Source organism: Paramisgurnus dabryanus, chromosome 3 (genome assembly GCF_030506205.2).
Source record: "Paramisgurnus dabryanus chromosome 3, PD_genome_1.1, whole genome shotgun sequence".
Taxonomy (NCBI): Eukaryota; Metazoa; Chordata; class Actinopteri; order Cypriniformes; family Cobitidae; genus Paramisgurnus; species Paramisgurnus dabryanus.
In genome coordinates, this window is record NC_133339.1 from 20,298,521 (window position 1) to 20,313,587 (window position 15,067).

The following is a 15,067-nucleotide window of genomic DNA, read 5'->3' on the forward strand; positions in this document are numbered from 1 at the left end:
AATCATCCCATATGTCATCTAAGATGTTTATGCCTTTCTTTCCTCAGCCTATAAATAATGTCTCTACCTTGCTTCAGATGCATGTTTGTAACTCACCTTCCGTCACGATGGGCGGCTCCTCCTTCTGTGACCGTCTTGACAAAGATTCCTAGTTTTTCCAGGCCCATGTCTGCACCGGCACCCATTCCGATGATGCTGATTCCCAATCCGTCTTTATCTGATCCAAAAACAAATCACAACTCAACATCTGCAGAGCTTACAGGAAAGATCTGAATAAATCATATATAGGAGCATTTGAATGATATAAGGATCCCTTCAAACATAACCAAAACAAATGTAGATATTCCAATGATGATATAAAGGTGGTTTACTGCAATTTCTCATTTATTTACTCAGCCAGTCGTATCGTAATATAATAAAACTTCATACTGAAATCGTAAACCGGCATTCAATTAAGCTTGAAGGCTTTTAGATGATAATAACTAAATAATGAGCTTATGAGCTGGAATTAGCAAGGGACTAAATCTTGCGACTGTAAATCATTTGAGCAGATTTAAGAGATTATAATTATAAAAAAAATGATTGTATTGATTTTGACCGATCCTCTTGGAACGATGAGTTTTAATTTCTCGTTTGTTTATCCTTAGATGACTTCCAGATCTGACTTTAAATTTAATTTTGCTACACAGCTGAGCAATCCCAACAGTGTCGCACGAGGTCAGCGTGCGCTGAATTGAACATTTACTCAGGGGATGAAGGTTGTCAATTACTACCATTTCTATGCAGTGATATTTCATGTAGAGTAACTATGGCAACCATCAGACAGCTTTAGCAAAACTAGTTTGACCCCTCAAGAGTTTCTAATCAGCAAAAGCTGCTTACCACAGCAGAGCAAAACAAGCTTTTTGAGAAAGTGTGTTATAAAAACAGCAAGTTAAGAAATAATTCTCCAAGAAATTCTCTTATAATTCACTGTATTCAATGTATTTGATACCAAACACAAACTAATAATTTCATTTGCAGTCATGGTGTCTTTTAAATTCGATTTAGCAATCGATATATCATTTATTCAGATATGGTGGCACGTCAATAACTTCAAATCTCATTGGTTCTATCATGAGTGTTTTTATTATTAATCGTAGAGAAAACAATCATACAGTTTGTGATCTATACATGTCTTGTGTCTTATGCATGTTTATCATGACATTTTTTAAAGGAGCTATATACCTCTCGGGTTGCCAGACCCACAAAGGAGCGCACCTGACAATGGAAAGCATCCGTTTAACTGCTAATTTTTACGTTTGCAATGTTTTTGTTTTCTATAAATTACAAACCTGCTTGTATGTATTTTTATAACCGAAGGTCAAATTTATAGGCCATTGTGGTTTCTTTTAAGCAACCGTGCGTGGCATAACTGGCAACCAAGCTGTCGAAATACACTATTGGGTAAGTTGGCAGGATCACACAGACCAAAACAAAAACAGACAATCCAGACCGAAAGGCACATTGTGTGCGCACAGTAGGGGTGGAACAGTACACAGAAGTCCCGGTTCGGTTCGTACCTCGGTTCAGACGCCACGGTTCGGCTCAATTTCGGTAAAATGGAGGGAAAAGCAAAACAAAAATGCAGAAGGCAAATATTTTTTTAGTACTTAAGATAATCTTAAAAACATAAGTGTCCTTATCGGTGTTATTGTGAGATGTCATGAATATGAACTGAAATGCATTTAACAAACTATCTCGTATAACAAAAATTTATAAACTTGTACTCATCTTTCATACAAAGATGGGTTTCAAATGTATTACAAGTTACCTAAAAACATTTTAAAATTACATTTTAGCACATTTATTTCATACTAATGTACTAAAGAACAAAAAAAATTTAGGCTTGTAGGATGCATTAATAGGTGTGTACGACTTCATGAGGCGCTGCAAGAAACGACAAGTGGATGACGTCAGAGTAATGCGGCTTTCACATATGATGCGGTGTGCGCTACGCTGCGCTATGAAACCCATTGATTTCAATGGCTTGCGCCGCGCGAGGGCGGTTTTTTGTTGCGCCGAGCAAAGCGCGAGCGCAGCGGAGCAAATTTCAAAATAGTTTAACTTTTGCGCTGCGCTCTGTGACGATTACCCGCGCGGCCAATAGAAACGGGGCAAATGGACGAAAGCTTATACTCGGGATTCTCAGAGCTTTATAATACAAGTTTATGCTCCTACAGAGACATCGGAAGGAAAGCCGTGTCATGAAAACACGTAGCAATTCAAGTTGGCATGTCAGGTGTGTTTTAAGTCAAGCAGCTTGTTGAAGGTATGCTGAAAGTAACGTGAAATGGAGACGAGCAACATCAGTCTCTGTATTCCTCGTCGACTATTTAACGCAAATATAAACACTGTAGTAATTTATTGAAAACCCTGCCTACTTTGGTCTGGACATCAGAGCACAAATCGCTTGGCTGCGCCGAACCCGGCGGCAAGCGCAGCGCACACCGCATCCTATGTGAAAGCCGCATAACGCGAGAGCGATTTGAAATCAGCCTCCTCCGCAAGATTTCTCGCGGTACACTTAAAAAACTGAAAGCAGCTGAACTCGACAGAACTGCCATGCGTATGCATGCGCTTCGTCCATTAATTGTATATTAGCAGGACAATTTATCTCCTACTTCTCAGCGTGAGAAATACAAGGTATAGCGTGTGAACTGACTGAAATGCATGTGTCCATGGTGAATGCGTGAGACTTGAGAGCCCTGATTAGATGTATTTCCACTCACATACCCAACAACTGCTGAAAACGCCAACACACAGTCCTCGTCTTTTCCACCACTCTCTCGTCTGTACTACTGTAACTGACTGGAAAACTAAAGTTTTTCCAAACTTGCGATCTTAAAGAGGCCGGCGGATCCTCACCACCACTTGCCAAACTCGCTGTCGCTGCTATCTCAGACCTGCCAACCTTGGAATTTTTTTTTTGGAGTACAGTAGCATTGGCCGAAAGGACAGAACACGGGTTTTTAACATATAATTTAACACATGCACGCGCACATGCACGCACACACACCTCTTGGTAACTTTCAAGGTAACATGCTGCACATCGCACTCACTTTTTTCCCAATCCTGCCATAATCTGCTTTAAAAATAATTATAAATGTGAATAAAATCATGTTTAACAAAATTTGCCATAGATGGTGATTAATAACATTAATGTTAAATACTGTATTCTCCAAAGTTTAGCATGTCTGCACAAACACTGTTAAAGTGATATTCCTGTTAAATAGTGGGAGATGGTTAACCCACAAATGACATTCTGTTATCATTTACTCAACCTCATATTGTGTCTAACCTTCATGATTTCTTTCTTGAGTGAAACACACAAAAAAATTTGTTTTTCCCTGACTAGCAAAAAAATACAATGGAGAGCAGTGGGGACCATATACTGTTTGGTTACCAACACTCTTCAAAATAACTTGTGTATCACACAATAAAGAAACTTATAAAGGTTTGGACAGTCTATTCTGTTATGTAAACTATAACTGAATTAAATTATTAAGTAGACTATACCTTTAAGACAGTATTTTAGAGTTAACACTGCTTTAAATTCAACCATAACTGTGACAGTAGTGCTGTTTACTGTATGTCTGTCTTTAATTTATTGTAGCTTTGTTTACAGTACAGTACGGCATAGGCACCTATCACGTGGGTGCTCGAGACACAAGATAATCTCCATGTATAAAACTTTATTTGATGTGGTTTGTATATGATGTTTTATTTTATTGAAAATGATCAAGAGCGCGTTGTTGCAGAGCACATTTAATCCGCTTCACTCGGATGTCAGGTGGATTCCCTTCACTGCGAGTGAACTTTCCGTTTTTATTTGACTCAAACTGGATGCTCTGCCCCTTGGTAAAATCATTGTACTTTTTCGTAAGCGCTCAATTATAAAATATGCTAATTTACAAATCAGAAGTAATGTTAGCGCATCTTGCGGTCAAGTGCACGTTATGAAACGGAGCCCGCGCGACTGTTGACTTTTAACAGGATTAAGCTAAATCATTATTTCAACTTTGCACATCCACCCTGACCAGTTTACCTTAGGGGGTCAGACGTCTTGACTCTCCGTTGAAATAGATTGTCAGAAACTGCGGATGGAGGAAGGAGATCACACAAGATTTTGTGGTTCCGTCGATAGCAGACACTTGTTACTGATTGGCCAAACGACTTGTCAATCATCCCTACTTCTATTTGGTGGATGAGCCAAGTGCTATGATTGGACATATTCTTATTTTGTCTGTTGTTTCTTTTGAGTACTTCGCGAGACAGAAGCTGTGTCCCATTTCAAGGGCTGCAACCTTATGAGCATTCGACCTTAAAAGGTGAGCACTCGGTCTTTCAAGGTGGAAGCCTCAGAAGTTCGCGAAGAGAACTGAAATGAGACGGTCTAACCTTCGGAGGATCCATAATTAGCGTCACCTGCTGCACGCGCCCGCCTGCACGTTTCTGACTTATTAAAATAAATATGACATCAGAAAAAATATTAATTTATTTTAGAAATATGGCACGTTGATGTATATTAAACTATTCAACAGTTTACCAAATTAATCAACCTTAGAAATATACGCAACATAAAAAGAATATTATTAACACAAAACATAACTTATAATACTAAAACAGTGACAAGAAAAAATGTTTTCTGATAAATACACTTTTATTTAATAAAGGTTTTAATTGTTTATTTTAGAATATCCACCCATTATATTCAGCCGTTGCAGACGCGCAATGACTCTTGGGATATCCTCGGCTGTTAAGGATCCATTCGTTCTATCCTTAACATCGCGGAGAAATGAGGACGCATTTTGAGGCTTCATTCTAAGCATCCTTTGAAATGGGACGGCCTTACTGTCCTTAAGTCGCGCTGCTGTGATGCAATCGGTCTTAAAATACGTCCTTAGAAGGTCGCAGCCTTTGAATTGGGACACAGCTAGAGGCGTCATCAGGTTTTTGCGTAGTTTAGTGTGACAAATCGTACCACCGTACTTTGAGGTCAAAATGAGTACCTGCTACGCAAAATGCGTACAGGTTGGCAGGTCTGCTATCTCAATCACTCACTCACTGGACCGTCAACCTGACAAAAAACTGCAAAGTGCCAGAGAATGTAGACGGGCTCTGATAGAGCGCATACATAGGCGGAGCTCGGCTGCATCGGCGCCAATCAGAGCTTCAGAGCTAAAGCATTTCGTAATTCAGATCGGCTGAAATAAAACAAAAAACGGTTCCAATTTATGGCCAGTCGATCGTGAATCTCTAGTTGTTTTAAAATGCAAATTTTTGTGTTAAGCTGAAGACAGGAAGTCATATACATCTGGGATGGCATGAGTGAGGAAGTATGAGTATGAGAAAATATTTGGGTTGTTTATATTTGGCTAATGCGTTCCTTTAAAAACAACAAACAGGATATACAAATGCACTGTGGAAACGAAAAGATGGAGTACCTTTTTCCAGCTCCACGGGGAAGAGATCCAGTCTTTCCACACGCTTCTCCAGTTCGTACTCGGCCGAAGCAGCCATGGGATCGACCTCATCATTGCGTCTGTCATAATCCTCATTTGAGTATGTTGTGAAAACCTGAGAAGACGAAAGCGAAATGTTTGAGAAGAACGAGCAGACTGATAAAATCACAAAAGATCTGACAGACAGGAAGTATAGTTTATTTGCCTCATCTCACAATGCGTGATTACTTGTGAGAGATGCCCAATGTCTTCAGCATTAAGGTTATGGAAAAAATACAGTATGGATTCATTAACATCGGCTGTAACAAAAAGGTGAGTTCAGCTACTGAACAAACATACCAAAGACAAAACTTCTTAGCATGTCATGTGATACAAAGTTTAAGACCAATGTGTTTGATTTGAAACTAAACTCTGTGGGAGTGTAGGTGGTTCTCCTCAGAATAGCATGTATGCCACAACTAGAGGAAGCAGAAGCACCCTTGAGGAACATGCATGCCACAAAGTTTACAGGTACTGTAAGTAGAGGAAGGTAGATGTGGAACCAACATTAACCTGACTACACAAGCAAACAAAATATTTAAGGTTCAAGCCTCCTTACTACACATTTTTAGGGCTTTCCTGCAATTTATTATAAAAATATCAGTTCTTGGCCATCTCAACTTGATTTATGGCTGGATAATGAGCTGAATAAAAGATGATAAGGATTCCTGTTCTCATCTGCTTAATATTCAAAGCTGCAAAAACTCTCAGCTGTAAATGATTTTTCCCACGCCTTGAGCAGTACTAACCGTGCAACTACAGCAGCAGTTTACCAGCTAAAGTCAAGCATCATATGCATCACCAGAGATACAGAGGCTGTGGTGTATCATTCACTATATGCGCTATAATACTGAAACAGGAAACTGTCTGCCAGTCTATGTAAAGCTTGTGTGACTTGTCTAAACTGGTGGTTACATTTCCTGTTTGGGGTCTTTTGTAAAATAAATAATAAAAACTTACCATAACTTACTATTGTGTATATATATATATATATATATATATATATATATATATATATACAATAGTCTATAAGACAGCTGCCTTGTCAACCTCTATTGCTCAAAATGATGACAAAACAATGATTCGAACACTGAACTGATTCATAATATAAACCAATTAACTGATCAGAACAAGGTTTGTTTTCCTTTTTTATTTTACTGCTGCAGTGCGAAATTATTTTATAGCAAAAAATGCTGATGATAAATGGACTGTAGTAGAGTAATGCAAACAGCCAGTCATCACATCTGTGTGTCTAACTTTGCTTTTCATTTTTTGTTTAGTCATTTCTAACTTCCTCAATGTAGACAATCACACACATTGTGTCTTTCACAATCACTCTCTTCCTCTTTTATTTAATTTCGCCTTCTGTCTTTCATCTGCTCATCATTCACATTTCAAATATTTAAAAACCTCCTGTCTCATTCTGCTCCTCATATTCTTATAGAGTAAATGTCACTGAGATATTAACGAAACTTATTACTATACTAATATAATATAATGCAGTAGAAAGATTTTTTGTCAGATTGATGAAAGTTCGAAAAATTGGTTAGAAAGTTAACCAATTAAATAAAATATATGTAAGGTAATTGACGATGGGCTGTTAAATTATGAATTTTTATTATTATTTTACAATAATTCAATGGTCCGGAATCTATTATTTAGGTTATACAACAGTGTTTAAGTACTGTATTCATTTAATTTTTTCATTCTTTTCAATTAATTTCTTTTCGCTACCACTCATATTTATGCTTTATTTGTTGAAAGTAAATAAATCGGTTATTTTAGTTAAACTTGGTGTAGTGATATGGAACTTTAATGCGGTCAACAGACCTGGAACTACTTCATAGGTGTGCATTAACTGAAAAATAATCACACCCACAAAACGTTTCTCAACCAATGAGAATAAAGCATTAAGCAGCCCTCTGGCATAAATAATGAATAATTGACAATGGCTGTTAAATTATTAGATTATAGCGCAAGGTGGTAATACATTATTTTTAAAGAGCACCTATTGTCCGATTCACGTTTTAAAATTTCCTTTGGTGTGTAGGTGTGTATTAGTATATGTTAATGATATGCAAAGGTACAAACCCCAAAGTAAACGATGACACGAGTTATCGTCTTCAACAAAATTTATCTCTCTTCTCGGACTACAATAAACACACGGATTGGCAACACTTTACTTTATGGGATTGGTGATGTAGACAAGACCGACATTATCATAATTCATCTCGCTTTGGACTCACAGCCTGTAAGTTAACTCCTGTTAGCATTGCATTATGACCGAATCTTTCAAACATGATAAGGAGCGTCATGTTTCCGGTTGACGTCCAAGGTATTCAGGCCAATCACAACATACAGATTAGCTGTGACTCAGGGAAACCGAGCTTTACAAATCTGTGCGTTTCAGAAAGAGAGTGAAATCTGAAGCTACAAAATGTACTGTTCGTGGAAAATAATGTGTTTTTTAAACCATAAACCACGCAATAATACTATATAATAGTATTATAACATTGTATTATAACAAATAACGTTGTTTTTAGCAATGAAATATGTGCTATTTAAAATCATTCAAAGGACCGGCGTCAATTATTCTGCTAAGACCACGGTTACCACAGACATTGCTAAAGACATTGCTCTGGTGGTTATATTAAGACATTTGACAGGTTAGGTGTGTGTTTATCAAAAAATAATGCATACCTATTTCTCAATCAGAATAAAGCATTCAACAGCCCTATGGTATAAATGAAAAACGTATACTAACATTCTATTAATTCTAATATTCAATAAAACAGCTCTGTTTGTTTACAAGGCTGTCCCTAGCTTTAATATTATTTATGTCTGATATCTTTCCTGCTGGAAAACCAGGTCATACCTGGGTGCTTAGGTTAGGTTTTGGAACATGATGAATGGTTTGTTGCTGGTCCAAGATCTACTTTGTCCACGATGTTCATCCAGGTCAAAACCAGGTCCACCAGCTGGTAGTACGGCTGATCAAACATCTACAGTTAACGTGGATCAGCTGCCCTGTAGACTGATCACTGATCAGATACAATCTACAATGTTTTATTTCTATTTAATACCCCTGTCTCTATGGGTCACTCCTCTCTTTCTCAAATCATTTTCCTATAAAAATATTCCTTATATCTCAGAACTAAAGCGAACAGCAGGTCGGTGCACCCTCACTGTGAATGCCATGGGCCTGTTCATATGTCTCTGTCTCCATAGCAACGGCTTGGCGATTGTAATTATGGCATCGCTGTGCCACCTCCCCCTTAATCTTTTTATTTATTCCTTTTTCATGATGGCTGTGAAACAGTCAGGAAGGTGGTCTTATGGTGACCCACAATATATTGGTATTGGCAATTTGTTTCACGAAAACAAATAAAACTGTCTATAAAACAATTTATGTTATTCCAACCATATTTCCAGTGACACTGCATATGTTATTGTTGACTGAAGATATCAGACCGACGATCTAGCCTTTGAATTCAGCTCAGAAGTTTGGGATTTAGTCACTCATGTTCCTGGCCAAATCAAACTGTCCGGTGCCAAGTGCCATCTGTGGACTGTCTGTCATGTGTTGCACTCCTGACAGAAGTCCTCCATCTCCTCTGTCTCTTTTAGTGTATCCCTTTCTGCACCTCTCTCTGTCTGCCTTACAAGGAATGTTGGATGTGAAAATAGAAATTCAGAGTCCAGATGTGTAAAACACATCCAACCCTTTTGAGCTCCCTTTATTAAAACCGAAAAAGAGAGTCAGGGTACATAGACAGCTTATTCGACCTTAAGATATCATTTATGTTAGCAGCTAGCTAATTTTAACCAAATTATAAAGCAGAATTGCATGTTTATAGCATCCTTACTGGAGAAGGCAATCCCAGAATGAACAGCATAAAGGTCAGTGGAAAAAATAAACAGGGTGGATGAAGCTAGATAATGTTGATCAATCATAAATATCATAATTAATTTAAAACTAAAAAGTTTAAATAAATGTAATAAAAAAATCAATTTACACAAAATGTTTGTGATGTGTTTATTTAAACTTATTAGAGTATCATCATTTACCTATAACGTTAAGACTCTTATTTACATTGAGCTTTGTGGCCCACTTCCTGTCTGAGACAACAAATTATGCCAATTCAAGGTGCAATGTGCAACTTTTAGAAGGATCTTTTAAAAGAAATGCAATATAATATACCAAACTACGTACATCGTCATTTCGCATCGCCATGTTTCTACAGTAGCCCTAAACGTACCAACTGTCCTAAATAGCGTGTTTTGTCACTATGTTGTCTCAGATGATGACATGTTTGTTCTGTGGCGCCTACTGTAGCTTCTCTATGCATTTTAAAAGGGAGGGGTGATCTGTGGACTGAGCCGTTGGTTGCAATTCACAATCTCACCACTAGTTGCCGTTAAAAACCTACATAGTGGATATTTAAGTGGCCGTTCACATGTCTCACCTAAATCACGTGGAAAACGTTTGGTGCGTAAGTTTTTGTTACATGACTTGTGGTGGGCTTGTGGCATACTGAAAAGTTAAAATGTTTTTAACTCGATGCGGTGCGAACATGCCTGGAAAAAAAATTGTGCCTGCACAGCGTCGCTTCCATTATGCGCGCCTACATTTGGAATAATGAATTTGAGTGAGCAAAAAATGCAATGTGTGAATCACCCCTAAGGGGGCTTGCACACCAATGCTTTTATGCCCGCGGCCGCACATGTTTTCAATTGTTTATAATGGAAGCTCTGTGTTTTTCAAATAAGCCAGTTTTTTTTTTGCACTGAAAACCGGCACTCGCTGAACGTCGAGAGTTGAAAGAGATTCAACATTGGGTGAAAAGCTCTGCTCGTCAATGTCAGTTCTCACACGGCCGTCCAATCACAGTGGAGGAGCCAGACAAGTATCACAACAACCAACTGGCTCACGGCTCAAGTATCACAGCTACCAAAGTGCTCGGCTGAAAAAAGCCGGCGCTCAGCTGAAAAAACAGCTGGCAATCGATGTCCTCTGGGCGTTTTCAGATGCGTTTAAAATTTTTGGTGTGCACAACCCCTAAGGGTGCTTTCTCACCTGCCTTATTAAGTCCGGTTGAATCATACCAGAGTTGGATAGCTCACTTGGTGCGTTTAATTTGGGCAGGTCAGAACACAGCAATCAAACTTGAGTGTGCACCAAAAGTGAACCAAACAAGTGGACGGAGACCTCCTTGAAGAGGTACGCTTTCAAAACGAACTCTGGAGCGGTGAGAACGCAATCCAACCTCAACGCAAAAAAGTGCTGCACATTTTTGAACTAATCTAGCTGCCGTAGTCAGCTGCGCTGTGGAATGAGGAAGTGTTTGTATACGGATCGCACAAGCAACAAAAGCCTGATGGCAGCTTGGGGACAAACTTCGCCGTTTACAGTGCATAAAAACATTCTTTTTAAGCCGCATCCACACTTCATTGTCGAAATGAATAGTTTTCCTAAAATGGTGTATCGACGATTTCAGCAGTAACAACATAAACTAGCCTCTTCTGTGGTCAACCCGTAACTTCCTGTAAACTCCACTAAGAATAAATAACAACAAAAGCAGTTTATTTATATAACAAGCAAAAAAACAACAACACATAGATTACCTAGGAAACCAAAACATTTGTTATTTTCGACAAGGTATTTGTTCAAGAGTTCAGTTTAGCCACTAGTCAGACTATTAAACAAACAGAAACCCGAAGTAAAGTTCGGACCAGATGTGTGATCGCGTCACCTCACGTGCGTCCGATAAAACCGTCTATTCAAACTATGCAGTATATAACGATCACGAGTACAATCAGAACGTGCAGTCGTCTCTGCATACTATATAAACAGTGGTGCAATGCCTGTTGTATTTTCCTCTTTTTTTTTGTTTACTTCCGGGGTTACGTTGAAATTTCCCGCACGTTGATTCTGACCAATTGAAAAGCAGTTTAGGAAAAATTTTCAAAAACATGCCAACAGGTGATATGGATTTCATTACATGACTGCATTTTGGTTCGTTTCAACTGGTTTGGACCAGAGCATCAGTGTGGTGTGAAAAGGAACCAAAACTTCTAAAATGGCTACAGTGTATAATTTTTTGCCTTTGGTCCGGACCAAAAGAACCGAACTACAGATGTGAAAGTACCCTAACAAAAAATAAAAAACATCTTTTACCTATTTCTTCAATGATATGCCATATGAACATGTCAAAGTGTTTCTGTAATTCAGCTGGTAGATTATTGCATTAACAGTGCAAAGGTCATAGGTTTGAATCCCATAAATACATATACTGCTAAAAAATGTATACCTTGACTGCACCGTAAGTCACTTTGGATAAAAGCTTCTACCAAATGCATTAATGTAAAATTGTTGACACACTTCAAACATATATCAGCTTGTATCAGCCAGATGCTTTGCTAGATGTATACTGACACCCATACGCAGGCATACTACTGCGACTGCGTGGTTGGCTCAAATGTCTCTATTCTCGCTGGTATGCAGGGGACGGTGCAGTGTTAGCCTAACAAGCATGCAGCTCCCCCTTCCTCACAAACCAGCGTACACGTACACTTCATTTCTCTGCATGCCGCATCCCTGGTCCAAAACCAAGATGTGTTTAAACACAGAGAGCACATCATCACTTACCCAAACCCTAAAATGGGGTTCATCAGGCCAGGCCTTTAATTCGCTCCCATTGCAACAACTACAAAAAAGTAGACATAGTAAACGTTAAACAATCTGAGTAACATCGATAAAAAAGCAACGTGTGTGTGGGCTATCGTGCTCCACCGGTTTATTTCTCTCTTCTCTTTGAGCATCTTTGCTTACGTCGCTCTCTGTGAGCGGCTGTGAAAATCACCCTCTGTGGGCCCTGTTTTGACACCCCTCGCCTGGTTGCTATGGAGATGCAGAGTGATGCACACTCTATCGACACATACACACAAACACACACACATTAACACAAAGTGATACCGACAAAAGAAAGCCCCGGGCATTCTGAAAGGTTGAACAAATATTCTTAGCAACCTGCGTTTGACAAATAATTAAACCATTGAAAATCACACACGTGATTCAGCTGCAGGGTGGTCTACTGTACAGACAGAACAAAAAGAGAGAGAAAAAAAAGAGATGGGGGTTGTATTACATTGTAAGACCACATCAGGACTGAACAAGAGTCAGAACATGACAGATACAGAAATCCTTCACTTCTCTTCCTGTTTAAAATTCAACTAATGCAGATGGACTCATTTGCATATGACACATTGTGTTTCAGAAGTTGCATAAGCATCCGATTTTTTTTATGAATGTCTACATTTGGAGAACCAATACTAAATAACAATGTTTGTGAGTCTGTGATAAAATAAGCTAAAGTTACTAAGCATTTACAAAATAAAGGCAAAAAGCTAAGAAACAGGAAGTCAACTTTGACGACAGGAAGTTGTTGATTATGATCAAAACTACACAACGCAGGATAAAGCTGTGCATAGCACTTTACAAAAGGCACAGGTATAGCAATAGCAATTGCTAATACCAATAAACAATAGCAACCATATAAGTTAGCTTTATCATAACTTAAATAAGATCCGCTGCCGCTTTAGTTATCTCTCGTACATGTACATACCCCAGGAACCAAAATAGCACCAAATGATAGCTTTAAAATCAATGCAAAGCTGAAAAAACAATTCACAACCCATTGATCCATTAAAGGAGAACCAATCAATTAATCAATCAAAAAACCAATTATCCATTTAGCCAAATGGTCCATGTACACAATGTTGTGTACGGTTTGTCTGGACAAAGCCACAATTTAAGCAATTTGAGAAGGTTGGGGCATTTATCAAATGAAGTGGAGGAGCATGGTCATGTAATCCAACCAATAACGGCGCTTTTCCATTGCATAGTACCCCACGGTTTGGTTTAGTTTGGGTCAGCTTACTTTTGGGAGCTTTTCCATTAGGTGCAGTACGTGGTACCCGATACTTGGTTGGGGTTCCAAGCGACCCGAGCTGATACCAAACGTGACGCGAAAACACTGTAGATCACTGATTGGTCTCAATTTGATAAGTTCCCAAACTCCCTTTTAGCGATGAAAAACATTCACAGGTTGAGAATCAGGGACTTCATAATTTTTTCCAGACTTGCAGTTTCTGGCAGAACATTCGCGACGAGTACGTCAGCATTATATATGCTTAAATGTAACTTCAATGAGGCTCAGCGAAGTGCCGTCGGCTGACGCCACGGGTGTTTTAACAGAAACTGTCATGTGAGACAGAGGTAGTGATAAAGGCGATGTGCAAACATCTATTTGTGGTGGCCAGTTTTAATTTTGTGGCGGACTGAGAAATAAATAAATGTATGGGAATGTACAATGACGCTCTCACTTGTATGATGTCATAGCAGTAGGCAGCGCAAATATAACGACACGCCTATAATCCCTCCCACTACGAAGTGATACTAAACTCGATGGAAAAGTTACCACGCCAAAGTGAGGTGAGCTGACCCGACCCAAACTAAACTAAACCGTGTGGTACTATGCAATGGAAAAGCGCCATAAGAGTTGACAGTTTTTGCAGCATCCCTCCTCCACCCCATCACCTCATTCTCAGCTGGTACATCTACTCCTAACAGGGGGAGTACCCTGGGTTCAGGCTAATATTCCAAAATGGAGCCCTCCCATCGGACAGCACTCCAAGTATGCTTTATTATCATATTATCCTGTTGATTACAGGTTAATGCGTGAAAGAGTTTGAGACAATTAAAAATGTTTTTACTTTGTTTTAGTGGTGGTGTGATGAACGGTAACAACATGGAAAACCATTACTGTTGTGACAAACATTCCAACTTCACCTGAAAAGTTCATTTAAAATTATATAGAAATGCAGTGTTTCCCATACATTGATTTATCTGTGGTGGCCCACCACAGAATCAACACTGGCCCCCACAAATAGAATTTTCATGATTCCCATTTACATTTTTATTTCACCATTTAAAACAGTATATAAGTATATAAATATAATTTGATATATAATACAGATACAGATCAAAGAGTAGAAGTGAAACATATTTCAGGTGCCAACACTAGATCAAACTCAAACACAACATGATGACGTCACATATATGCTAATAAACGGGTGACGTCATCACCACCACAGTCTCCTCAAAATCCTGTGGGAAACACTGAAATGATATTGAATTTTATGTACAAATAAAAAAGCATAGACAGAATACAATGAACAGGACACTATCAAATGTGTCAAAAATGTAAAACTCCAGGGATCTCCTCTCTTATCATCTTACTTATCAACCACTGGCAAAATCGAAGCAAATCTCTCCAAAACATATCACAGAGTTTAAAATTAACGAGTTCAGGCTTGCTCATAACAAAAACTTAAATTAGATGATTCATTGCTGAAACCATGACACAGCCCCAAAGGTTACGTAACAAGTCTTTTAATCATGCAAGACGCACTGCTAATCCTGTAGGCATCAACCTGTTGGCTTAATCTCACCAAGTGAAAAA

At 38.7% G+C, this 15,067-nt stretch overlaps 1 protein-coding gene across 2 annotated transcripts in view; it reads right to left on the bottom strand.

Annotated features, from left to right (window-relative positions):
* The window catches only part of ppp1r9ba (protein phosphatase 1, regulatory subunit 9Ba), a 49,661-nt gene that overhangs the window by 19,854 nt on the left and 14,740 nt on the right, over positions 1 to 15,067 (bottom strand). For both annotated transcript variants that reach the window (XM_065277792.2, XM_065277791.2), the window contains exons 3-4: positions 5,487 to 5,619; positions 97 to 217 (exon numbers count right to left, since the gene is read on the bottom strand). In XM_065277792.2, the coding sequence (XP_065133864.2) occupies positions 97 to 217; positions 5,487 to 5,619 (254 nt within the window). The remainder of the gene's footprint in view (positions 1 to 96; positions 218 to 5,486; positions 5,620 to 15,067) is intronic.